We start from the raw sequence: 25,758 nt of genomic DNA, 5'->3' as shown, positions 1-25,758 counted from the left end.
TGGAGGGCAAGGCCGGCGAGGCGGCGGCGGCGGCCCCCGAAGCGGGCGCTGTCCCGGCGCCGCGCTCCAAGCCCCCCGACCTGAAGGTGAGCGGCGGGAGCATCCCGGTGGGACACGGGAGACGGGAAAATCCCGCAGGATCGGCGGGGGGGGGTTCCCGGTGGTGACCGGTGTGGGGAGATCCCAGCGGGTTCACCCGAACGATGGAGCTCCGGGGTGCCATTATCTCCATCCCCCCGGTCCTACAGGTGTGACCTTGGAGAATGCGGGATGGCTCCTGGACAGGGGCGCTCCGGGATTGGGATAATCCTGGGAATAGCGTGCTCCCGGATGAGGACATCCCTGGGAATAGAGTGCACCTGGACTGGGATGCTCCTGGGATGGGGACGATCCTGATGCTGGGTTCCTACTGGATGAGGATGCTTCAGGGATGGAGACACTCCTGGGATGGGGATGGTGCTGGAACAGGATGCGCCTGGGATGAGGATCCTCCTGGGGTCGGGATGGGGGTGGTCCTGCAGTGGGGACGCTCCTGGGATAGGGATTCTCCTGGGATGAAGGAATCTCAGGCTGGGAGCGGGGCGTTGGGTGCTGCCCCCTTGCCAAGGGGCTGCGCAGATCCCGGGAATTCCCTGCCGGGAATCGGGAGGGATGCTCGGGGAGAATCCGGGGCTGCGGCACCGGGAGTGACGGTGTGGAAATGGCCCCGAGGCTGCTCCTGCCGGGCCTCGGGGCCGGTGGATGAGGAAAACAAATCCCGCGGCACTGCAGCGCTGCGGGAGGGACAGAGCCCATCCTGGAGCGGGGATCCGGCCTGAAATCGGGCACAGAATTCCCCTGCGTTTGGGAAAGGAGCAGCTCCGACCCCCCGGCTGTTCAACCGGGGTTTATCCCCCAGGGATGAATTCCCAGCGTGGAACTTTGGGGGGTGCAGGCGTGGGAATGCCGTGGGCAGAGTGGGATGGGCTCAGAGTCACGCCGTGGTGGGACAGACGGAGGGGTTGCTCCCACTCCTCACTTTCAAAAAGCCCTGGAAAAAGTGGAAAATGTCCCTGCTCAGCCATGGGATCCAGGACGGAGCCCCTCGTCGTGGCAGCCCAGGTGGCCCTGAAGGTGTCACCAGCACGGCCAAGGTCACGAGGAAGCCGATGGCACGGCCAGGAGCGCCGAGCCTGCAGCCATCCCTTCCAGGAGAGCAAATCCCTGCTCCCAGAGGAAAACTCGGCTGCTGTGAGCACAGGGAGCAGGACACTGCCGGAGGGGACACGGTGACACGTGGGGCCTTCCCCTCAAGCTCCTGCTCCTGAGGCTGCTGTGGGGGAACAGCTGCTGCTGCCCCAAAAACAGCTGGAGGGGCCGGGGCTGGGCACATCCACGGGCTGGGAGGGTGGCACAGCTTATCCCAGAGAAGCTGTGGCTGCCCCTGGATCCCTGGATCTTGGGATGGGGCTTGGAGCAGCCTGGCACAGTGGAAGGTGTCCCTCCCCACCCAAACAGGGGGTGGAACTGGATGAGTTTTAAGGTCCCTTCCCAGCCAAATCATTCCATGATTTTCCAATTTGGTAATTCCGTGATCCATGAGGATGTGGAGCTCAGGGCCATGCTTTGCTTGGTGGCTTGGGGCATCTCAAGCCTCACATGGGGCACAGAGGCTCAGAAAGGGGTGGGAATGTTGGACAAAAGGAGCTGCAGCTTCCCATGGCTGCTCCCAGCACCCCAAACATTCCAGGGCTGGCACATCCAGCCCGGAGCTGGAGCTCCTCCGGCCCCGCAGCCTCATCCAGCAGCAGCAGCAGCATCTGAGGCCAAATAAATCCCCATTGATTTTATCGAGCTGGCCGTGCTGCCCTCCCGCAGGTTTGCTGCCAGTGCTCACCTTTAATGCGTTTGGAGCCGAGCAATTAATTAAAATAAATCCTCAAACTGGGCAGAACACAGGGGAAGCTGGGGCTGGCTGCTGCCCGCAGCTGCCACCACACGCGGGGCAGTGTGCCACGGCCACCACGAGTGGCATCGTTCATAAATCAGAGTTTTCCTGCCCCCAAACCCTCTCTGGAGCTGCTGGTGGGGTGGGCTCGAGCTGGTCCTGCTGTCCCTGCTCCAAATCCAGATTGCTGTGCCCATGGATAGGGATGGATCAGAGATTGCTGTGCCCATGGATAGGGAGGGATCAGAGATTGCTGTGCCCATGGATAGGGAGGGATCAGAGATTGCTGTGCCCATGGATAGGGATGGATCAGAGATTGCTGTGCCCATGGATAGGGATGGATCAGAGATTGCTGTGCCCATGGATAGGGATGGATCAGAGATTGCTGTGCCCATGGAAGGGGATGGATCAGAGATTGCTGTGCCCATGGATAGGGATGGATCAGAGATTGCTGTGCCCATGGATAGGGATGGATCAGAGATTGCTGTGCCCATGGAAGGGGATGGATCAGAGATTGCTGTGCCCATGGATAGGGATGGATCAGAGATTGCTGTGCCCATGGATAGGGATGGATCAGAGATTGCTGTGCCCATGGATAGGGATGGATCAGAGATTGCTGTGCCCATGGATAGGGATGGATCAGAGATTGCTGTGCCCATGGAAGGGGATGGATCAGAGATTGCTGTGCCCATGGATAGGGATGGATCAGAGATTGCTGTGCCCATGGATAGGGATGGATCAGAGATTGCTGTGCCCATGGATGGGGATGGATCAGAGATTGCTGTGCCCATGGAAGGGGATGGATCAGAGATTGCTGTGCCCATGGATGGGGATGGATCAGAGATTGCTGTGCCTATGGAAGGGGAAGGATCAGGGTAAACTCTTTATTGCCAGCTGAAGATGGATTTGAGGTGGCACCCTGGAAACCACAGCCTGCTTGGTGTCACCTCCATCCCTGAACTCCAGCAGATCCGTGCTAGCTCTCCCTTCCCCAGCCCTGGCTCCCTTAGGGAAAAAAAGGAAAAAGAAGTTCTGGCAAGGAGCAAAGCTGGTGTGTGACAGCTCTGCTCAGGGATTTCTGCAGGAGTGATGGGATCCATCCAACAGCCTGCATCCCAAAGTGCCACTATTCCTGAGCCAAGGGTTTCCCCTGGTTCCCTGTTTTCCCCTGGTTCCCTGTTTTCCCCCTGGCTCCCTGTTTTCCCCTGGTTCCCTGTTTTCCCCTGGTTCCCTGTTTTCCCTGGCTCTGTTTTCCCTTGGCTCCCTGTTTTCCCTTGGCTCCCTGTTTTTCCCCTGGCTCCCTGTTTTCCCCTGGTTCCCTGTTTTCCCCTGGTTCCCTATTTTCCCCTGGTTCCGTTTTCCCTGGCTCTGTTTTCCCCTGGTTCCCTGTTTTCCCCTGGTTCCCTGTTTTCCCCTGGCTCCCTGTTTTCCCCTGGCTCCCTGTTTTCCCCCTGGCTCTGTTTTCCCCCTGGTTCCCTGTTTCCCCTGGTTCCCTGTTTTCCCCTGGTTCCCTGTTTTCCCCTGGTTCCCTGTTTTCCCTGGCTCTGTTTTCCCTTGGCTCCCTGTTTTTCCCTTGGCTCCCTGTTTTTCCCCTGGCTCCCTGTTTTCCCCCTGGCTCCCTGTTTTCCCCTTGGCTCCCTGTTTTCCCCCTGGCTCCCTGTTTTCCCCTGGTTCCCTATTTTCCCCTGGTTCCGTTTTCCCTGGCTCTGTTTTCCCCTGGTTCCCTGTTTTCCCCTGGCTCCCTGTTTTCCCCCTGGCTCCCTGTTTTCCCCTGGCTCCCTGTTTTCCCCTGGTTCCCTGTTTTCCCCTGGTTCCGTTTTCCCTGGCTCTGTTTTCCCCTGGTTCCCTGTTTTCCCCTTGGCTCCCTGTTTTCCCCTGGTTCCCTGTTTTCCCCTGGCTCCCTGTTTTCCCCTTGGCTCCCTGTTTTCCCCTGGCTCCCTGTTTTTCCCCTGGCTCCCTGTTTTCCCCTGGCTCCCTGTTTTTCCCCTGGTTCCCTGTTTTTCCCCTGGTTCCCTGTTTTCCCCCTGGTTCCCTGTTTCCCCTGGTTCCCTGTTTTTCCCCTGGCTCCCTGTTTTCCCTGGCTCTGTTTTCCCCTGGTTCCCTGTTTTCCCCTGGTTCCCTGTTTTCCCCTGGCTCCCTGTTTTCCCCTGGCTCCCTGTTTTTCCCCTGGTTCCCTGTTTTCCCCCTGGTTCCCTGTTTCCCCTGGCTCCCTGTTTTCCCCTGGCTCCCTGTTTTCCCCTGGCTCCCTGTTTTTCCCCTGGCTCCCTGTTTTCCCCTGGTTCCCTGTTTCCCCTGGCTCCCTGTTTTCCCTGGCTCTGTTTTCCCCAGCAGTCTGACTCAGCCCAGGGTTCAATGTTGAAGCCTGACCCTCTTCCCATCTCCAGGTTCACAAATTTGGTTTTCATGGCTCCTGAACCCAAAAGCCAAGAGCAGCAGGAATGCAGAGGTGTTGGCCTCAGCTCTTCCCTGTTCCCAGCCCCACATCCATGGACAAAATGTTTCTCCAGGGCTTTGTGCAGCTGGGGAGCCTCTGCTGAGGAAGGGGGACATGAAGGACAAGGGGGGGTCCCACCACAGGAGCAGCAGGGTTGGGACAGGAGTGGCTGCAGGGGACAGAGTGGAGCATTAACCTCCCAATTCCTCACATAATTTTAGTATATTTACATATGGCCATATATTATTTTATATATATTATTTTTATATTATTATGTATCATTTTACATATTATATATTTTAATTTACATATTATTTATATTTTATTTTATGTTTTTATATATTATAGATTATTTCTATCTTCTTATCTATTTTGTATTATTTTAAATTTAGATATTGCTCATTGAAATTTTATGTTTATATATTATAATATATTGTTTATTTTTATATTCCTCTATATTACTTTTATATATTTTATATAATTTTTATATAAAATATATATCATTTTTGTATTATTTTTATTTGTTATTGTATTTTTACATATTATTTATATTTTATTTTACCTTTTTCTAAGTTTTTATTTTGGTTTGTTTCTTTGGAGATCCCCTACTAAGAAGGTGGAATTCACCATCCCACACCTAAGTATGCATTTCGTTATCCCCAAACCATTCCCACTCCTGGGCAGTGAATTCCCTGCTATTCCCAGACCATTCCCACTCCTGGACAATGAATTCCCTGCTATTCCCCACTCCTGGACAATGAATTCCCTGCTATTCCCAGACCATTCCCACTCCTGGACAATGAATTCCCTGCTATTCCCCACTCCTGGGCAGTGAATTCCCTGCTATTCCCCATTCCTGGACAATGAATTCCCTGCTATTCCCAGACCATTCCCACTCCTGGACAATGAATTCCCTGCTATTCCCCACTCCTGGGCAGTGAATTCCCTGCTATTCCCCATTCCTGGACAATGAATTCCCTGCTATTCCCCACTCCTGGACAATGAATTCCCTGCTATTCCCAGACCATTCCCACTCCTGGACAATGAATTCCCTGCTATTCCCCACTCCTGGGCAGTGAATTCCCTGCTATTCCCCATTCCTGGACAATGAATTCCCTGCTATTCCCCACTCCTGGGCAGTGAATTCCCTGCTATTCCCCACTCCTGGGCAGTGAATTCCCTGCTATTCCCCATTCCTGGACAATGAATTCCCTGCTATTCCCCATTCCTGGACAATGAATTCCCTGCTATTCCCCACTCCTGGACAATGAATTCCCTGCTATTCCCCACTCCTGGGCAGTGAATTCCCGGTGCTGTCACTCCGGAGCTGGCAGTGCCCTGCCCATCGTGACTCAGTTTGTCACATGCTGCTCCTGCTGCTGCTCCTGCTGCTGCTCCTCTCCCGGGTGTGGGGGAGTGCTTCATTTGCCATTTGGGAACATCCCGACGTTTTCCTTGGTGGCAGCGGGAGGAGCAGGAGCTTGGGATGTTGTGAGAGAAGGGGCTGAGCTGGGCTGGTTGTCACCACTTGGGGACAACTCTGAGCCTGTGCTCCAGCCTGGCTGGAGGGTGCTGGGTGGTGGCAGGAGCCTCTGGGTCCTTCCAGAGGAGAATCAGCTGGAAAAGCAGCAGCAGGACTGGAAACTCCACACAGGGATGAGCAGGATCTGCCAAGATCCTGCTGCTCTTTGGGGGCTGTGCCCTAAAATATGGAATGGGATGGGCTGGGAAGGGCTGAGACTTCCCTCTGTGCCCTAAAATATGGAATGGGATGGGGTGGGAAGGGCTGAGACTTCCCCCTGTGCCCTAAAATATGGAATGGGATGGGCTGGGAAGGGCTGAGACTTCCCTCTGTGCCCTAAAATATGGAATGGGATGGGCTGGGAAGAGCTGAGACTTCCCTCTGTGCCCTAAAATATGGAATGGGATGGGGTGGGAAGGGCTGAGACTTCCCCCTGTGCCCTAAAATATGGAATGGGATGGGGTGGGAAGGGCTGAGACTTCCCCCTGTGCCCTAAAATATGGAATGGGATGGGGTGGGAAGGGCTGAGACTTCCCCCTGTGCCCTAAAATATGGAATGGGATGGGGTGGGAAGGGCTGAGACTTCCCCCTGTGCCCTAAAATATGGAATGGGATGGGGTGGGAAGGGCTGAGACTTCCCCCCAGGTTTGTGCAAACGCTCTGAAGAGCTGCAGAGCCTGGGCTGGAGCCTCTGGATGGGTTGGGGGTTAATAAATAATTAATAAACCAAACAATCAAGCAGGAATTCACAGCTTGGGGCCATGCTGGAAGGTCGTGGCAACCAGATCCTCTCCTTGTGTGTCCCTCTGAAAGCCGAGGAAGGGGTTTGGGTGTCAGGGATGGTTTGGAGAGGAGCTGGGAGGTTTCAGGCTGGAAAACCACCCTGGAGAGCCTGGCACAGCCAGGCAAGGGCAGCACAGGGTATTGCCAAAGAGTCCAAGCCAAAGCTGTCATCCAAGTCCCAGTTTTCCTGCAAGATATCCTGTTTTTTGGGGCTAAAATGGGATTTTTCCTCTCGGTGCAGGGGCTTTGATGTCCATAGAAACCAGTCCCCACCACCAAGCAGGAGAGCCTGGCTGTGCTGACGAAAAGATCCAAAGAAATAAAGATATTTTTGGATTCACCTCGGTGTTTTACAGCTATCCACACTGAGAAATTATTCTGTGTCCATTGCCTTGGTTAGTTAGCAATGGCTGTTCCAAAATAGCCTCTGCTCTGAGCCACGAGCGTTTCCGTGCCAGGAAAATGCTTCTGCTTTGGAAGTGCAGGAGTATCCTGGGAAAACGTGAGAAAACATGAAAAAAACATGGGGAAAAACAACAAAAAAAAGAGCTTTTCCAGCAGCAGTGAACTTGTTTGTGGCCACCACTCACAGCTCTTTAAAGCAGACAAACCCAGAGCTGGAATTCAGTGGGTTCCAGCCTGGAGAAACAGAACTGGAATCTCTCCTTGCTTCCCTCATTTTTATTTTTTTTTTTTTCCCCATGTAGATCCCGTGCCTAGCGAGCCCATGAAAGCCTCTTTCAGGAAAACTTGGAAAGGGCCTGAGGGGAGTTTGTTTGAAAAGGTGAATTTTGCTCAGTTGGAGCTGTTGGACCAAGAAGCCTCGAGGGCATCTGGCTCCCACCTCGGGATGGGGAAAAAAAACTCCCCTCCTTTCCTGCCAGCTCCACTTTTAGTTTGTTTTCATCTCCCTTGGGGAAGGGAGTTGGTTGTTTCTTTTCCCTTGGACTTTCTGCAGCTCTGGCCGTGCCCTCCATGGGAGGAATTTGGGGGTTTGGAGTTCTTACTTCCCCAATGCTGCCTCTGTTTCCATAGAGACTCTATAAATAGAATAAAATTTAAATCGTTATTTCCTCAAGAAGCGATTTGGCACTGGATATTTATCTATTTCCTAGGAAGGACCTGAAAGGATGGAGATTTGTGTTGTGAACATCTCAGGGAAGGATGAAAGGCTTTGCCTGCAGAGTTTAGGGACACGGGATCTCACTGCTGATTCCTTGTCAATATTCCAGCTGTGGTGAGAGTGATGCACTTGGATTTTGGCTGGGATTTTTTTTTTTTTTAGGGGATTTTTAGCCCGTTCTGTATGGCCACGAGATCCTGCACTGTCTGGAGCTCCTGGTGGTCAAGGCTGGAACATCAAAACTTTTCCAAAATCCTGATTTATTTTGCTGCTGGGGCTCTGAAGATTCCAGCTGGTTTGGAACAGGAATAAATGTAACGGGAAGAGCATCCCTGGGGACAGTCCCTGCAGCAGGACAATAGAGGGGAGGTGGCCTTGGGGACAGTCCCTGCTGCCCTGGGGACAGTCCCTGCTGCAGGACAGTGGAGCTGAGGTGGCCCTGGATGTCACCAAGGTCACAGCTCACACGACAAGACCAGGCCAGGATTGTACCTTGTGCTCTGCCAGAGGCTGCTCAGGAGGAAGAAGATTTTTTCCGATCCCAAACCATTTCTTTGGGAAATGGGATTTGGGATGCTCTGAGCCCTTTGGAAATGCTGGAATTTGATGCCCCCCCCCCCCCCCTCCGATCCAGCTGGCACAGGGGATTGTGGAGGGCAAGCGGCCAAAATCTCCCGGGATGCAAATCTGGGTGTTCCACACATCCCGGATTTCCAGCGGCTGCGGGAGCCCTGGCCGGGCTGCCCTGGCCATAATCGGGAGCGGGATCTGTTCCACCATCCATATTCATCACTTCTTCCCCGCCCTGATTCCCTGGGAGCCTCCCTCCGAGTGTTTGCTGGGAATGTGAGACCAGCTCCTGGGAAGAACCCTCCTGTGTCCCCATCTCCTGCTGGGAACAAGTGGCTGCCCAGTTTGGACTGGGTTTGGTGGCCCAGGGCCACCAGCTGTGGTGCATCCCCAGAAGCGAGGCCATGGCAAATGGCACAGGGAATGCTCCAGGGTGTTCCCAAATCCCTCTGGGTTGCTCCAAAGGGTCCACAGAGCCCTCTGGGCTGCTCTAGGATGTTCCCAAATCCCTCTGGGATGCTCCAGGGGTTTCCACATCTGTCTGGGCTATTCCAGGCGGTCCCCAAATCCCTCTGGGTACTCCCCAGATCCCTCTGGGCTATTCCAGGCGGTCCCCAAATCCCTCTGGGTACTCACCAGATCCCTCTGGGCTATTCCAGGTGGTCCCCAGATCCCTCTGGGTACTCACCAGATCCCTCTGGGCTATTCCAGGTGGTCCCCAGATCCCTTTGGGTACTCCCCAGATCCCTCTGGGCTATTCCAGGCAGTTCCCAAATCCCTCTGGGTACTCCCCAGATCCCTCTGGGCTGCTCCAGGATGTTGCCAAATCCTTCTGAGATGTCTCCAGATCTGAGGTGGGCACAGGGCGATCCCGATGACCAGCGCCCATTCCCATTAATTCCTTCCCTCGTCCCACAGAAAATCCAGCAGCTCTCCGAGGGCTCCATGTTCGGCCACGGCCTGAAGCATCTGTTCCACAGCCGCCGGCGCTCGCGGGAGCGGGAGCAGCAGAGCTCGCAGGACTCGGGGCCGGCCGGGCCGGCGGCTCACGGCACCTCTGACCACGAGTCCCCGGACGAGAAGGAGAGATCCCCGGAGATGCACCGAGTGTCCTACGCCGTGTCCCTGCACGACCTCCCCGCCCGGCCCACCGCCTTCAACCGCGTGCTGCAGCAGATCCGCTCCCGCCCGTCCATCAAGCGCGGAACCAGCCTGCACAGCGGCGGCCGCCGCGCTAAGAGCGGCTCGCTGGAGCCCCAGAAGGGCAGTCCCCACCTGGGACGTAAAGCTCCCCAGGACAGCGGCCTCACGGCCATCCTGCATCAGCACCAGGGCAGGCCCAGGTCGTCGTCCACCACGGACACGGCCATCCTGCTGGCCGAGGGTGGGGCTGTCTACCTGCTGGCCGAGGACGGCGAGGGGCTGGTGGATAAGGTAGGGATGGAGCGCCTGGAGGGGTGTGGTGTGGAATTAGGAAATGCTGAGTTCTGCATGGCGTGGGCAGGCGCGGACGGAATCTTCCCAAGGGACAATGTCAGGGTTTTTCCATCTCTACAACTGCACTTCACGAGTGCCCTGAGCCCCATGGGGTGGTGGCACTGTCACAGCCCCGATGGGGACCAGAGCAGTGGTGGCTGTTTGTTTGTTTGTTTGTTTGTTTGTTTGTTCCCTTTGGAGGGGTTTTGTGGCTCTCTACAGCTCCTTGATTTGGTGCAGCTGGAGGGGATCAGGCTCTGCTCCCACAGGCTCTGCTCCCACCTTAATCTGTGTCTCGAGAGGTTTAGGTTGGACATCAGGAGGAATTTCTTGCTATAAATATTGATTGGACACTGGAAGGGGCTGCCCAGGGAGGTTTGGAGTGCCCGTCCCTGGCGGTGTCACCTGGAGATGGCACTGAGTGCTCAGGGTGGGGATCGGGCACAGCTTGGACTCGATAATCCCAGAGGGATTTTCCATCCTCAGCGATCCTGGGGTTCCGTGGCTGCACCTGGGTTAGGGAGCACGATAACAGAGTGGGGAGCCAGGGCAGGACTGGGTGCAGAGCACCCCAAAATTCCCTTGGAATGAGGTTGTCCCTCAGGGCAGTGATGGCAGCCTTTGAGAACCACTCGGGTCTGGAGCTGCTGGAGTTGAGGCTTCTCTCATGGGGAATCAAAAGGCAGGGACACAATTCCCAGAGTGGGATTTGAGGGATAAAGAAAAGGCCCTGCCATGACTCCATCCCCATGGCATTGGGGCATCCAAAGGCACCTCCAGGCTCAGCTGGGTGGCTGCGATTTGGTCCCATCCCAAGTGATTCTGAAACCAGTCTGTGCCAGGCTGGTGTTTCCATCTAGTGTTTAGTGCCATTAATTATGCACCACCCCAATTAGCACGCGCTGAGTTCAAGGGACAGACACTGAGAGGTGCTCTGGGGGCTGGGGGGATTTTTCCTGTTGGGTTCTTCCCTCGACCTTCGGAGCCTGGGGGCGTTCCAGGGGTTCCACACCCTGAAGCTGCTCCCTGCAGCTCTCAGAGAAATGAGGATCCTTCTTTTTGTGTTTTTAATTCACCTGAGAGAGCCGGCAGTGGGTTGGAAAAGCTTGGCACGGGGAGATGGCCAGGCAGGGACATGAGAATGTGGTCCCAGAGGATAAAAATGTCACTGGATCAGCAGCTTTCCAAGGAGCTGCCCAGAATTTCCTGTCCCTAAATCAGGACACCCCAGCCCTTCCCTCCAGTCCCTGCTCCTCCCTTCTGGAATGTCACACCCAGACCAAGTGGTGCAGGAGCATCAGGTTGTTCATTTGAGCATCTGCAGCCAAAATTCCTCCCTCCTGTGGCACTGCAGGATCCCAATCCCGCCGGGATTATGGCCAAAGCCCTGATCCCACTGGGACAGAAGCATCCAGAGCAGATCCACGTCCACTCCCTGAGCAGCACAGAGAGGGGATGAATAATTAACTGCATATGACACAAAGAGTAATAAGAAGAGAGACAACACCTTTGTGAGGCAGTGGAAAAATAACTTATTTAGAGAAACACGATCCGGGCGATATTCGGGAGCCGGGTTGTTTTTCCAGGAGCCCTTAGGAAGCCCTGAGCCTCCTGCCTGCAGCAAAGCAGCTCCTTTTCCTCAGGGATGGGCTCCAGAGGTGGGGCTTGGCCTCGTCCCTGCTTTGTCCCCAAGGATCTGGCGCCTCCTCCCTGTTTCCAGTCCCTTTGGAAGCCCCACGGGATGCACGAGGCCCTTGGGAAAGAGACGTTTCCCCCCCCCACACACAAATTTGGTGCTGAATTTTCCACCCCTTCCGTGAGGAGCACACACTGGATGGATCCCTTGTGGGATCTCTCAGTCTCAGCAAGTGCTTTTTGAGCAGCTATTGGTGTTTTGTTTTTTTTTCCTTTTTATTTTTTTATTTTTTTAATTAAGTCCCTGCAGTTCTGCCTTCACTTTTCCTGCACTAACTCCTCACCCTGTGGAATTTGGCATACAAAATTCCTCCCCCCTGCACCCCCTAATTCCCCCCAGGAGCAGCCTGTGGTGACAGGGGACATCCACAGGGGTTCAGTGGCATCATGGAACAGTCTGGGAATTTGGTGCTGAGGGTGCCAGTTCTGGCTGGGGTTTGTGATTTTCTGTCCCATGTGTCCCACGGAGCTCGTGGCTGGAGGAGCTCCTTCCCTGGGAGCCAGAAACATCCCTGCATCCCAAAAATCCTCTCTGCCCTGTCTCCCACCGAGCTCCGAGCTGGAGGAACTCCTTCCCTGGGAGCCAGGAGCATCCCTGCATCCCAAAAATCCGCTCTGCCCTGTCTCCCACCGAGCTCCGAGCTGGAGGAACTCCTTCCCTGGGAGCCAGGAGCATCCCTGCATCCCAAACTTTCCTGTCTGTCTGAGCTGGAGGAGCTCCTTACCTGGGGCCTGGAGCATCCCTGCATCCCGAACATTCCTGTCCCGTGTATCCCACAGAGCTCCTAGCTGCAGGAGCTCCTTCCCTGGGAGCCAGGAGCATCCCTACATCCCAAAAATCTGCTCTGCCCTGTGTCCCACGGAGCTCGTGGCTGCAGGAGCTCCTTCCCTGGGATCCGGGAGCATCCCTGGATCCCAAACAGCCGCACGGAGCGCGGCTCTCGCTCGCCCCAAGGTGTCACATTTGGGGCGTACCCTCCGTGCCGGGTGCGGGTGCGGGTGCGGCCGGTGCCGCCGCTCGCCACGAGGCCGTGCTGGCGGCACGTGTGACAGTGGCACAGTCGGGGCCGGGGGAGGCAGCAGCAGGGAGGGCGCACGGCTCCGGGAGCGTGCTGGGGATCTTTGTTTCTCCTGATCTCCCTAATCTCCTGCTGGTGACCCGCCAGGCAGAGGCGGGCGCTCGGGAATTAGCGGCCGCAGCTCCCAGCGAGGGCCCCGGCGCCGGCGGCAGCGGCCGGGGGTGTCCCCGGAGCCCCCCCCCCGTGCCCGCGGCCGGGGCTCAGCCGGTGCTGGCGGGGCTCAGCATCCCCGGGGACCCGCGGTCCCCGGCGGGGCGGCCGGAGCTGGAGCGGGGCGGCCGCGGGGTGCTGTGCCTGGTGCTGCCGGGGGGCTGCACGGACTGCGGGGACTGCGGCATGGTCCACGTCCAGGTGAGAGCCCCGGGAGGGCAGCGCGACCCCGCGGGGGGAACGGGCCGGGCCGGGCAGAGCGGGGGGAGCGGCGGTGCCGGCGGCCGTTAGAGGGCGGCGTTACCGCTGGCCGGGTGTCCGTCTGTCCGGCCGGCCTTCTGTCCGTCCGACCGCCCGTCTGTCCGTCCGTGCGTCTGTCGGACCGTCTGTCCGTCCGGCCGTCCGTCTGTGCGTCCGTCCGTGTGTTTGTCCGTGCGTCCGTCTGTCCGGCCGTCTGTGTGTCCGTCTGTCCGGCCGTGCTCCCGGCCTCCTTCTGGCCGCGTCCCCCAGCAGTGGATCCGTCCCAAGTGTCTCGAGTGCGGGTGCTCAGCCCCGCTCTGGAGCCGCGGACTCGCTGCCCTCGGTGTCCCTCGGCAAGTGACAGCGCCAGCTGCCACCGCTGGCCGTGTCCCCCTCCGTGCCCCTCCCGGAGCAGATGCTTCTCCTGTGAGGCGCTGGGGGCACGGGGGAGGCAGGGGGAGGCTTCCTGCCACACCTCAGGCCGGCTCCTGAGCTGTGAGCCTCCCGTTTTTATGGCATCACAACCCAAAAGTGCCATTCCCCTGCTCCAAAACTCCTCTCTCTTCCCCTGTCCTGGCCCTTCGGGAGAGTGTCCACACTGTCCTGGGGTGGAACCTGTCCCTACAGCCCCAGCCCTGCTGTCGCGCTGCCTCAAGGGCAGGATTCATCCCGCTAAATTTAGCTTCCCCCCGGGTCAGTGGCTATATCAGGATCAGACGGATTACAGGGAGCAGGGAGAAACCCAAAGTTCCCGAGCACCCACCCCAAGGTGGCTGTGGGGACAGAGGGGTTTGGGGTGACCAGGAGGCTGCAGAGTGGCTCAGGGATATCGGGAGAGGTTCCTGTCCCCTGCCCAGGCTCTGCTCCCTGCCTGGGGCACATCCAGCTCAGCCCCTCTGGCCCTCCTGGCATCCAAGTGCCTTTGGTTGCAGTGGGAGGATGTGGTTCCTGCCTCCCACAGCTCCGGTTTCCTGGGCTCAGTCAGCAGCTGGGACAGGGACTCTGTGAGGATTGTCCCCACACCTAACCCCGGGCAGAATTTCCCCAGGCAGGAGTTTACCCTCACTTGCTGCCTCAGTTTCCCCGGCTGGAATCCAGAGCCAGCCCATCCATGAGTATGGTGAAGTGTCTTGGATCTCCTTGGGAGGATTTTCTGACATATCCTCCCCCCCACCCAAATTCCCAGCGACTTAAAATCCCAGTGAAGGAGGTGAAACAGGCAAAAGGGAGCAGAGGGAGTGGTGTAAAGCTGCTTTCCCTGCATCCTCCAAGCCCTGAGACATCCCTTGGGCACCTGGATCCCAAGGGCTGAGCTGGGGAGCACAGGGGTGCAGAGATTCTCCAAACACCAGAGATTTTGAGGGGAACTCCTGACCTGGAATTGGAGGTGTGAGAGTCCAGGTGAGCTCCCACTCCCCACCTCCACCTCCACCTCCCCACGTGCAGCAGGGGAATGAGTCTGTGAGCCAAGGCTGGTGCTGGGAGCTCCTTCCCTCACTCCCTTTGGGATGAGCGCTTTGGAATGAGCAGATAATAGCTGGAAAGACAAAGACACCCGAGATTGCTGCTTAATTAATTCAGGAGGAGAAGAATATCAGACTCTGCTACTGATTCACCCCTCATGAAGACATCGTGTTCCTCAGCCTGGGTGACATATGGCTGTTGATTGCAGCCCACCCGTAGCTCCTGCTCCCGGCAGGCAGCGCCGCGATCCCGGGGGGTTTGGGGGTGGATGCCCAGGGTGCAGGGCAGGATTTGGGGTGCGGGGCTTGTGGTCTCTCCAGGCATCCCTGCTACTCTAGGTTGGGAGTAGGATTTGGCTCCAGAGTCTGGATGAGGGTCCTGTTTGTGGCCTCTCACCTGGCTGAGGCAGTGGTTCAGTCTCTCCCTGCTTCCATCTCGAATACTCTGTGCAGAATCTCCCAAAAATCTCCCCTGGTTGTACAAACCCTGCTGGAGGTGCTGAACTGCTGGCTGGGTTTAGTGCCGTGTTGGGGTTACTCCCTCCGGTGAAAACAACAGCGGGAATTCCCCCAAATATTCTCCAAGTGTAGGCAGGGCCCTGAATGGCTTCACCCACGAGGGGTGGTCACTGAATTGTCCCTTCAGAGCTGTCCTTTGCTGTGACCTGCGAGCCCACAGGGCACAAGGGACAGTCCCAGCCTAGAGGATGTGGTGTGGAATTAGGAAACACCGAATTCCACATGGCGTGGACAGGCACGGAGAGAATCTTCCCAAGGGAGAATCCCGGGGTTTTTCCATCTGTACATCTGCACTCACGAGTGCCCTGAGCTCCGTGGGGTGGTGGCACTGTCACAGCCCCAATGGGGACCAGAGCAGTGGTGGCTGTTTGTTTGTTTGTTTGTTCCCTTTGGGAAGTAGCGCTTGGCGGTGCCGTTTGTTCCCAGGCACAGTTGGAGGATTGGGATCAGCCTCGTGGCATCCAGCCTGTTCCTGTTCCTGCTCCCCCAGGCTCCCCCCCAGGTCTGTGCTGCTCCTTCTTGGCTGCCTGGAGGCTCCTCTGTGAATCCTCTGCCCCTCGGGCTCCTCGGCCACGAGGGAGGGAGAGGATCCAGCCCTGTGCTCTGCAAACAGATCCAGCTCTGTGCTCCCAAACCCTGCCCTGGGAAAAGGACACTGCTCCTAAATTCCCTGCTGGGTGGCTTTGTGAGTACCCCCTGCTCTGCTCTCCTTTCCAGGCAAGGATTTGGGATGTGCAGGGATAAGGGGTGAGGAGCAGGGTTGGAGCTGCAGGAGGAGGCTCAGAAGCTGCTTGCTCCAGACACCAAATCCTGGAATGGGATGCTAAGGAGCAGTGGGTTTGGCAGATTTCCACCTGTATCAGCATCCCAATAATCCATATGCAGTTCTCCCAGCCCACCCAAGGAGAGTTTCCCTGCTGGTTTTAATTCCTGCTTCTCTGTGCTAAGCCCAGCCCCAGGCAAAGCAAAGCCCAAGCCCCAAAGCTGCCCCAGATTTACGTAGCAGCACAAGGGGACCCACCTGGTGCTCAGCCCAAGGCGTTGTAGCTGGATCCTGCCCTGCCCAGCACCAGCACACACCAAATCTGCCCTGATTTTGTGTAAAATGTGGAAAATCCAGCGCTTTTCTTTGCACAGGAGCTGGTATTTATTTCTAAATTTGCCTCGTACAGTCAGGCCTGAAAAACAGCTGCCGGGGGGGGAAGGATGATGAGGAGTCTGACACCAAGCTCTTGGGTAATTGCCTTGCAGAATTCCCATTTTTCCCATGTCAGGAGGAGTTTGGAAGGGACTCTGTGCCCGTGGGGGGGGAGATGCTGCCCCACTGCTCTGCCTGGCTCAGCTGGGGCGTTCATCAGCAACGCTCTTTGTTGTTTGCAATGATTTCTTAACCTTCCCCTCGTGCTGGGCAGCTGGGAGCAGGTGTTTTCCTGGGAATCCAGCGCCTGAGGTCCCCAGCAAGTCACAGAAATGTTCTCCAGGGCTCATTGCAGCAGCCTGCCTGCACTGGCTCTTCCCGATCATCCCAACCTTTATCAAGTCCTCACTCCATCAGCCTCCTCTGGGAAATTTCTGCTCCTCCATCTTTTCCCAAGGCCAGGAACAGGGTTTGAGCTGCAGGGGACATCGTGGTTCCCCTAGGATGGGTGAACCACTCCCTTCCCAGCCCCAAAAACCACGGGGAGGAGGGGGACGGGGAAGCAGAAGGGCTCTAGGGCCAGCCCCAGCACCTTAAAGAGGGAACTGGCAAGGAGGAAGGGTGCTTTCCACAGTGTCCTGTGCAGCTGGGTGATTCTCCTGCCCTGCTGAGACAGCACCAGAGCAATGGGAAGTGAGCTCTGCCTGCTGTGCTAAAAGCAGAAGTGATGCTATGGCAGATACCAGAGCCGAGCTGTCCAGCCCTGGTCACCTTCCCCGTGTCACATCAGAGACATCCACGGCCCCGGGAGCTCGGCCTGGCTGCTCCATCCTCCCCTGGCATGCAGGGATGGGCCAGGAGCAGGAGCCTGCCCACCAGGAAGGAGAGGAACCCCGGGTGCTGCTGGTGCCACCCCCGGGGACAGCTCTGCGGTGTCACCCCCCAGCCCTGGGGTGTCACCACCCGGTCCCCACGGCTCCGTGTGGCACTGGCAGGAGGCTCTGCCCCATCCTCAGCCTGCCCTGGCACGGCTGAGCACCGCATGGTAGGCACGGCTGGGTTCTGGGTGGAATTCCCAGGGAATCTGTGCCTGGGGATGGATGGGATCGAGTGGGAGCTGGCGCTGGAAGGGAAGGAGGATTTTGGTGCTCGGCAGCGTCACGGAGTGGATTGGGCTGTGTCCAGCTGTTCCAGCTGTGCCTTCTGTCCCTGCTGGGGCTGGGCACACCGGGCACAGGCACCAGTGCTGCTCCAGGAGGGTCTGGCAGTGCTGGGGGGGCTGAAGGCAGCACAGCTCGGGGTGCAGCACCCGAAGTGCCAGGCTGGGTGTGGGGACAGCCCGGGGGCTCTGGCAGTGCCAGGCTGAGCGGGGCTCAGCGTGGGAGCAGCACAGGCTGCCCCGTTCCCCTGGCTCTGGGGCACGCTCAGCTCGTGGCTCCAGCCTGCACCCTTCAAAGGCAGCCTGCAAACACTTCCTAACTAAAAATCCTAACTAAAAAAAAAACCCCTGCTGGGGGGGTTTTTGAGGAACAGCTGAAGCAGAGAGCCTGCAGAGGAGCCCGGCTCAGCCAGCCTGCTGTCGGTGCCCACGGTGGGTTTGGGGTTTCAGACACCACGAGGGTTTTGCTGTGGCTCAGCACAAGGCTCTGGATTTCCATTCTGCTTCCCCGAATTGCTCAGACCCACCAGCCCTGGCTGCTGCAGCCCCACAGCTTTGGGCTGAGTCAAACACTCAAGCTCAGGTGCCCTCGGTGCCTCCCCAGTTCCACAGGCCTGGCAGGAATGTGGCTGAGCCTGCTCAGGGCCATCCCTCCTTTTTCCGTCTGTCCTGTTGAACATCTTGGGAGCTGCTGTGAATCTCCGCGCCGGGCTCCGGGCAGTGGCTGGATGTGTTTTCTGTGCCGGGTGTGTTCTCCCGTGGCAGAATGGGGTCAATGCCACCCCCACTCTCATGGGTGACAGGGACAGATCGAGATCCTGATCCAAGACCCCTCCTGGTGTTGGCACGAGTGGCTCATTCCTGGTTTTTCATTCCCTCAGGCCACAAAGCTCCTTGCTTGATGACAGGATTTATTTTTTTTTTTCCCCGACTATTTTCCACTCTCATTTTTCCTTTCTGGATGCCTCCCCCTGCCTCTCTCAGGCTTTTTTGTCCCGCTCTGTGACACAGCAGATGACAAGAGCCCGTCCCGACCTCCTGCGTCAGGGCACAGGCAGCGTATGGGGCTGGAGGCGTGTGAATATCCCGGCACGGGGACGACGGGGGTTTTGCATTACAGCCCTGAGAGCTCGGCTCGCTGGGAGCTGTAAACAGCTCGGGCAGATTTCCTGAGTCGGCAATCCCGCCAGAGCCAGCGCCTCCATCCCTGCGCGCCGGGAACGCGCCGGGAGCGCTCCGGGAACGCGCTGGGATCTCCCCGGGATCGCTCCCAGGACCCCCGGCCAGCTCCAGGGTCTTCGAGAGGCTTCTTCTTCTCTTCCCTCCCTGCTGCTCCCCCAAAACTTCGCTGCCTTCCCTATCCGGGAATTCTGCCATGGCAGCCGGCACCGCCCGGGCAGCGCTGCCAGCCTTGGGGACACCGCGGGGACACGGCCAGGCGGCCAACTAGCCCTGGGGCACCCCAGCATGCCCGCCATGGAGGTACGTCCTGGCAGCTTTTGGGGTTCGGGTAAGATGATGGGGAGGGTGGTGATGGGCAGAGAGACCCACGGGGGTTTTTGGTGTCCCCCGTTCCTCAGGGGGTGAAACCAGGGGGTGAAACCCCCCCCCCCCAGCGCCATCCGTGCCGGGTGGGAAACTCCGCTGCAGCTGGAAGCCTGAACGTTAATCCCTGCATTATGTAAGGAAAATTATTGCCAGGCTGGGGAATGAGTGCAGGCAGTGCTGCCAGCCCGTTGTGCCCATCCAGGGGTGGCACAGAGGGGGACACGGTGCTGCTGACCCCGGGCACTGCCAGCCCCAGGTGCTGCTGTGGGCTTGGAACAAGGGTGGGAATTGTGACTCAGGGCTCCTGCTGCTATTTTCAGTGCCTGGGGTGGGTCTGCTTGGGGAGGCACAGGGCTGGGAGTCTGTGTGGGGACAGGGACAGGACACTCAGAGTGTCCCCAGTGACACTGGGCTGTCACCAGCACAGGAGATGCTGTGCTGGGAAAATGTTCTGAGATACAGGGACCACATGGAATAACTGCCCCAAAATCCCCTTCCCCACGTCCACCACACACCTGCATTTCTGTGCTGGCCTTGGCCTCTGCCTGGTGGCATTCCATGGCCACCAAGTGCCCCCGGGCACCGTGACACTTGTGCTGCACAGATCAGGGCAGCATCTCCCTGGGTCTGCCCTGGATTTGGCATCAGTGGCACTTGTTCTTGTTTTTCCCGTGCTGGAAGGTGCACATGGTCCTTCCCACGGCTGTTTTGTCCCCGTGATGGATTCCAGCCAGGAATCACAGTGACACTTTGTAGGGAAAGTCCTTGTGTGGGGTGATCACGGCCATGGCTCATCCCATCCCCAGCACTTCCCAGGGAGCTGGAGGCACAGAAAACAGAATAGTTCAGGGGGTGATGTCAGTGCCTCCAGAATTTTGCTCTGAACTTTGCAATAATTGTGCAATTTCTTAAGAATGGGGTTAAATCCAAGTGTGGATGTGCTGGGACAGTCAGGGCCCTGAGCTGGGGACACAGCCCCAAACTGGGGGGACAGCCCCAAACTGGGGGGGACAGCCCTGAGCTGGGGGAACAGCCCCAAACTGGGGAGACAGCCCCAAACTGGGGGGACAGCCCTGAGCTGGGGGAACAGCCCCAAACTGGGGGGACAGCCCCAAACTGGGGGGACAGCCCCAAACTGGGGGGGACAGCCCTGAGCTGGGGGAACAGCCCCAAACTGGGGAGACAGCCCCAAACTGGGGGGGACAGCCCTGAGCTGGGGGAACAGCCCCAAACTGGGGGGACAGCCCCAAACTGGGGGGGACAGCCCTGAGCTGGGGGACATCGCTGAGCTGGGGTGACATCCCCAAGGTGGGGACACATCCCCAAGCTGCTCACCTGCCACCTGGGCTCATCTCTACCCAACCCAAGAACCCAGCATTGAATAATTGTGCCCAGCCCTGGCCCTCTGGGCGCTGTTTGCTCAGCTCATTAGCTCGAGCCTTTTGCAGATCTCAGCTCTCCTGGGCTCAGCTCTGTTGATAAGAATAATTTCCCTCCCTTCGTCCTGCATTCCTCCCGCATCCCACATCAGCCCTGGCTCTGCCCTGCCAGCCTGCCTGGAAAACAAGCTCTGCAAAACAGCGTTTTCCAGATCAGGATGAAATTCTGTTTCATCTGGTGCCTACCAGCAGGTTTGCTGCATGTAGGGAAAGTGTGGCTTTTCATAATCCCCTCGTTAAATCCCCTGCACAGTCGTTTAGGCTCGCTAGGATTTAGCAGGCAGGGTCTGTTAATGCTCCAGGGATCCACATTGTCTTTTTTTGGGGGGTTGTTTTCAAAGCAATAACCTGATACGCCTCCCTCAGGATAGCAGGATTTCAGCCCAGCACTGGATCCCTGCTGTTCCCTGCCCATCCCAGATGTAATCCCATGGATACATCACAGAATTACAGAATGATTTGGGTTAGGAGGGACCATAAAATCCATCCAGAATGATTTGGGTTAGGAGGGAACATAAAATCCATCCAGAAAGGTTTGGGTTAGGAGGGACCATAAAACCCATCCAGAATGATTTGGGTTAGGAGGGACCATAAAACCCATCCAGTCCCACCCCTGCCCTGGGCAGGGACACCTTTCACCACCCCAGGTTGCTCCAACCCACCCTTGGACACTTCCAAGGATGGGGAAGCCACAGATTCTCTGAGAATTCCATCTCTCCATCCTCACAGCCAGGAATTCCTTCCCAAAAATCCCATCTAAATCTCTTTACCAACGCAAAAAATTTGCTTTAGAGAGGGCAACTCCCTCTTTGGAAAAAGTCTGAGCAACTTCTCCCCTCCCTTCCCCAGTGGGTGTTTCCCATTTGGGCCTCTCCAGAGCTGCCTTTTCCTTTGCCATGGTCACTTTTTCCCTTTTCTGTCCAGAGAATTGCACATCTGGGCAAAAAGTCTGTTTCCTGCTGTTTCTAATTTCTGCCTCGTGATAAGAAACCAAAGCAAAACCCTCGGTGGAGGGCCCAGCCTAAAAATAGTCTGGAAGTGGGGTCTGAAAACCGTGGGTTTGTTATGACTTCGCTTTTATTTTTAAAAAGTTTGCCACTGCAGACAGAGTGAGTCCAGCTGGGATTGGCCTTTTGCTCCCATCCTCTGGCCCTTGCTCCATCACAGCATCACAATGAGGAGACAGGAAAAGCTTTGGGGAGTGTGCTGGAGGGAAGCTGAGATGAAATCCCAACATCCCCAGGCTCTCCCAGCAGGACACAAAAAAACTGGGGAAAAGAGGGGATGGAAGGGAATAACAGGAGGGCCTTGATTTTTCCAAGCCCTTGCTCCAGATGGGAGCGTTCCCGAGCAGCATCTTGAGAGAACATTGCTCCCTCTTCCCCCCTGCATTTCCTGGTGATAACACACTCCCAAGCAATGATCCCACAGCTTTATCCCTATTAAAGGGTCACTCGGGGAAAGTGGGATGGAAATGAGAAATTACTCAGGTCTGCCAAGAGTATTTAACTTTCAAGCAGCTCTTAATTAGAAGCCAGGAGCCATTTACACAACCAGGGAGGTTTTGCATAAGAATCTGCATGTAAAACCCAGCAACTGGGAAGATTTAGGGATTTTTAAAATTTTTTTTAAATTTTGTCCAACTGGCCAAGTGGCGTGTCCAGGTTGGAGAGCACGAGGCAGGGGCTGGGTTGCAGTCCAGGCTCTGCAAATGTGGCTTCAGGCGAGTGATTTCCTCTCCCAAAGCTCCAGTTTTGCCGTCTGTAAAACGGAATTTTTGGCATTTGTCCGAATTCCCAGCTGGTGTTTGCAAGAGGAGCTTGGCACTGCCAGGTGAGGGAGCTTGGAAAAGCAGAGGAGTCCTTGCACCTGCAGCTCTGGGGGCAGGAGCTTTTCCCCAGTCTCCCAAAATTTGGGATTAGGGCAGTTCCTCTTGGGCTGGACAGCTTTGGGGTGTTTCCAGGCTGAAATCAGGACTGGGCTTCTCAATCCTTGTGCTCCGTGCTGGTTTGGGGAGAGATTTGATGATGAATCCTGGTTTTCCTCACTCCTTTTTGCTGGCTGGCTGGAGAAATCCCAGTTCCCATCTGTCCACAAGGTGAGGCTGGGAAGGCAGAGTCAGTGGCTGCTCCACAGGGAAAATCCAGCCCTGAAGCCCAACTGGCTGCTGTGCTCTTTTCCTGGTGTATTCCTGGGATCTACTGGTGTTTCCTTGGGATCTACTGGTGTGTTCCTGGGATCAGCTGGTGTGTTCCTGGGAACTACTGGTGTGTTCCTGGGATTTCCAGCATGGCTGGGAAATCTCCAACCAGCCGGAAAACTCCCCCAACTTCTCCAGTTAATTATTCTCCTGCCCAGTTCTCACCTCTCCCTTGCATCCCAAGCCCAGTTTCCTCCCATCCCTTGTCATTCCTGGGGTTTTTCCTCCCTCCTCTGAACATCCTCCTCCTTTTTTGTTCACCTCCAGCTGGACAAGGGCGACGTGACCACCCTGAACCTGCCGCAGGGCTCCGGGCACGGCGACGCCGACGGCCCCGTGTGCCTGGACGTGCCCGATGGCACCCCGGACCCTCAGCGCACCAAAGCCGCCATCGAGCACCTGCACCAGAAGATCCTCAAGATCACAGAGCAGATCAAGATCGAGCAGGAGGCGCGGGATGACAACGTGGCCGAGTACCTGAAGCTGGCCAATAACGCCGACAAGCAGCAGGCGTCGCGCATCAAGCAGGTGTTCGAGAAGAAGAACCAGAAGTCAGCCCAGACCATCGCGCAGCTGCACAGGAAACTGGAGCACTACCACAAGAAGCTGAAGGAGATCGAGCAGAACGGCCCCTCCCGCCAACCCAAGGATGTTTTCCGGGACATGCACCAAGGGTTGAAGGATGTGGGCGCCAACGTCCGCTCCAGCATCAGCGGCTTCAGCGGCGGCGTGGTGGAAGGGGTCAAGGGGGGGCTCTCGGGGCTGTCCCAGGCCACCCACACGGCCGTGGTGTCCAAGCCGCGGGAATTCGCCAGCCTGATCCGCAACAAGTTCGGCAGCGCCGACAACATCGCCCACCTGAAGGACACGCTGGACGACGGGCACCCCGAGGAGGCGTCCCGGGCGCTGAGTGGCAGCGCCACGCTGGTGTCCAGCCCCAAGTACGGCAGCGATGACGAGTGCTCCAGTGCCACCTCGGGCTCGGCTGGTGGCAGCAACTCAGGGGCGGGGCCCGGCGGTTTGGGGAGCCCCAAGTCCAACACGCTGGACAGCCACCACAACAACTTTGACACCATCCTGGAGGAGCTGCGGGAGATCAAGGACAGCCAGTCCCACCTGGAGGACTCCATGGAGGACCTCAAGGCCCAGCTGCAGAGGGATTACACCTACATGACCCAGTGCTTGCAGGAGGAGCGCTACAGGTAGGGGCGGGCAGTGCCAGGGGTGGTGTCACCTGGGGTGGCTCTTTGGGGACCTGGGCTTGTCCAGCCAAGAGACACAGGGAGCTGCAGTCCTCCTCACTGCCAAACCTCCACGGAGGATGTTGAGGTGTTTTCCCACACCGGGGGAGGGTGGGAGGGTCTGGGTGGTGTCCCCAGTGCCAGGGTGGTCTCGGGGAGGTGTCCCAGCCCGGCTGCCCTGCGCAGGTACGAGCGCCTGGAGGAGCAGCTGAACGACCTCACGGAGCTGCACCAGAACGAGATGACCAACCTGAAGCAGGAGCTGGCCAGCATGGAGGAGAAGGTGGCCTACCAGTCCTACGAGAGGGCACGGGACATCCAGGTAGGGCTGTGGGAGGGCTCAGCCACCCTCTGCTCCCTCCAGCCACGCGGTGAGGGAGACACCCTGGGCTGGGGAGGAGAGCGGGGCAGTGGGATCCCTTCTCCCAGCACTCTCCAGGTGATGTTCTCTCTGTGATGCTGTCACAGTGGAAATCAGGTGACTAAACCATGTCCCGAAAACCAGGGAACCCCAGGCTGATGTGGGTTGGAAGGGACTTTAAAAATTACCCATTGCCACCCCTGCCATGGGCAGGGACACCCTCCACAATCCCAGGCTGCTCCAACCTGGCCTGGGATGCTTCCAGGGACGGGGCAGCCACAGATTGTCTGGGAATCCCCACCCTCACAGGAAGGAATTCCTTCCCAAAATCCCATCTGTCCCTACCCTCCATTCCCCCTCGTCCTGTCACTCCTGCTCAGCTGGGTGACCACACCACTGAGCTGTGACAAGCCACGTATGGACCAGCACAATCCCCCGACACCCAGACAGAACAAAACTGCCCAGCAGCAAGCCCTGGGATCTCCAAAGAGTCTGGAACCCCTCTGGGGACAACCCTGCCACCTCTGTCCCCCCCGGCAGGAGGCCGTGGAGTCGTGCCTGACGAGGGTGACCAAGCTGGAGCTGCAGCAGCAGCAGCAGCAGGTGGTGCAGCTGGAGGGGGTGGAGAACGCCAACGCCCGGGCTCTGCTGGGCAAGTTCATCAACGTCATCCTGGCCCTCATGGCCGTGCTGCTCGTCTTCGTCTCCACCATCGCCAACTTCATCACGCCGCTCATGAAGACCCGCATGCGCATCCTCAGCACCGCCCTGCTCGTCCTCTTCCTCTTCTTCCTCTGGAAGCACTGGGACTCCATCAGCTACCTGCTGGAGCACGTGCTGCTCCCCAGCTGAGCTGCCCCATCCGGGGGTTTTCGTTTCCCGACGAGGGGAGGGACAGGGGGATGAGGGTCCAAAGCCTTCTCCACGCGCTCGGCTCGGCCGCTTTCCCGGCCCTCCACGGATCTGGGATCCCTCTGGGATGTTTGGGAAGGGTGGGATGGGGAGCGAGGAGGAGTTTTGGAAGGCACTGGTGATTTCTGGCTTTTTCTAAGGGGGTTTTTGGGTGTTTTTTTTTTTTTAAAGGTAATCCTGAAGTCTCCAGGAAGGAGATTTTCTCCAGGGGTCTTCAGTTGGTGAGAAGGATTGAGCTGGACCAAACCTGGCTCTGGGACAACTTCCAGCAGGGAGAGGAGAGGGGGTTCATTGGGGCAGGATTATCCCTTTCAGCCTTGACAACAAAGGTGGCAAAAAGTCCTGGGACGGAGAGAAAACAAAGCAGGTGGAGATGGAGACAGATGGGCCACCACAAACACAGCAGGACACACACGTGCCACCAGCCTGTGCCACAGCCCAGGCAGGACACGGCGGGGCTGTGACACCGCCCCAGTGTCCCCACAGGGGCTGGGCACACCCAGGGCAGTCAGCACCGGCACAAGCAGCACCCCCTGCGCTGCTTTCACTTCCTGACTTCCCAACTCTTTGGCTTTAGTTGATCCAGATCTCTTCAGGGACACCTGGACTCGTCCAGCCTCTGCCCCGTGTCGTGTGTGTGTGTGTGTGTGTGTGTGTGTGTGTGTGTGCGTGTGTGCGGTTTTTAATTTAATTCCAGACTCTTGTTTCCATTTGTGAATCAAAGCTGGTGGGGCAGGGGGAGGAGGGGCAGCAGCTGCTCCCCCCAGCCCCACCCCGGA

The 25,758-nt window shown here is 57.3% G+C and overlaps 1 protein-coding gene across 2 annotated transcripts; it reads left to right on the top strand.

Moving 5' to 3' along the window:
* TMCC2 (transmembrane and coiled-coil domain family 2) lies at positions 1-25,758 on the top strand. Of its 2 annotated transcripts, XM_062509393.1 has the most exons (5): positions 1-86; positions 9,278-9,793; positions 22,733-23,667; positions 23,893-24,028; positions 24,608-25,758. In XM_062509393.1, exons 2-5 carry the CDS (start codon positions 9,305-9,307, stop codon positions 24,917-24,919), a joined length of 1,872 nt encoding a protein of 623 aa, XP_062365377.1. In that variant the 5' UTR covers positions 1-86; positions 9,278-9,304; the 3' UTR covers positions 24,920-25,758. The 2 variants fall into 2 exon arrangements, with proteins under 2 accessions (XP_062365377.1, XP_062365378.1); XM_062509394.1 differs by lacking the exons at positions 1-86; positions 9,278-9,793 and adding an exon at positions 12,843-12,960.

This window comes from Cinclus cinclus, chromosome 27 (genome assembly GCF_963662255.1).
Source record: "Cinclus cinclus chromosome 27, bCinCin1.1, whole genome shotgun sequence".
NCBI classification, from domain to species: Eukaryota; Metazoa; Chordata; class Aves; order Passeriformes; family Cinclidae; genus Cinclus; species Cinclus cinclus.
Note: the sequence above shows the minus strand (reverse complement) of the source record. Positions and strands in the feature narration are given on the sequence as shown.

Bases quoted from the DNA above. Each gene is read 5' to 3' on its own strand.
- TMCC2 (XM_062509393.1), top strand. From the start codon at position 9,305: ATGTTCGGCCACGGCCTGAAGCATCTGTTCCACAGCCGCCGGCGCTCG. The intron at 23,668-23,892 runs GTAGGGGCGGGC...TGCCCTGCGCAG, and splicing joins TTGCAGGAGGAGCGCTACAG to GTACGAGCGCCTGGAGGAGC. The intron at 24,029-24,607 runs GTAGGGCTGTGG...CCCCCCCGGCAG, and splicing joins AGAGGGCACGGGACATCCAG to GAGGCCGTGGAGTCGTGCCT.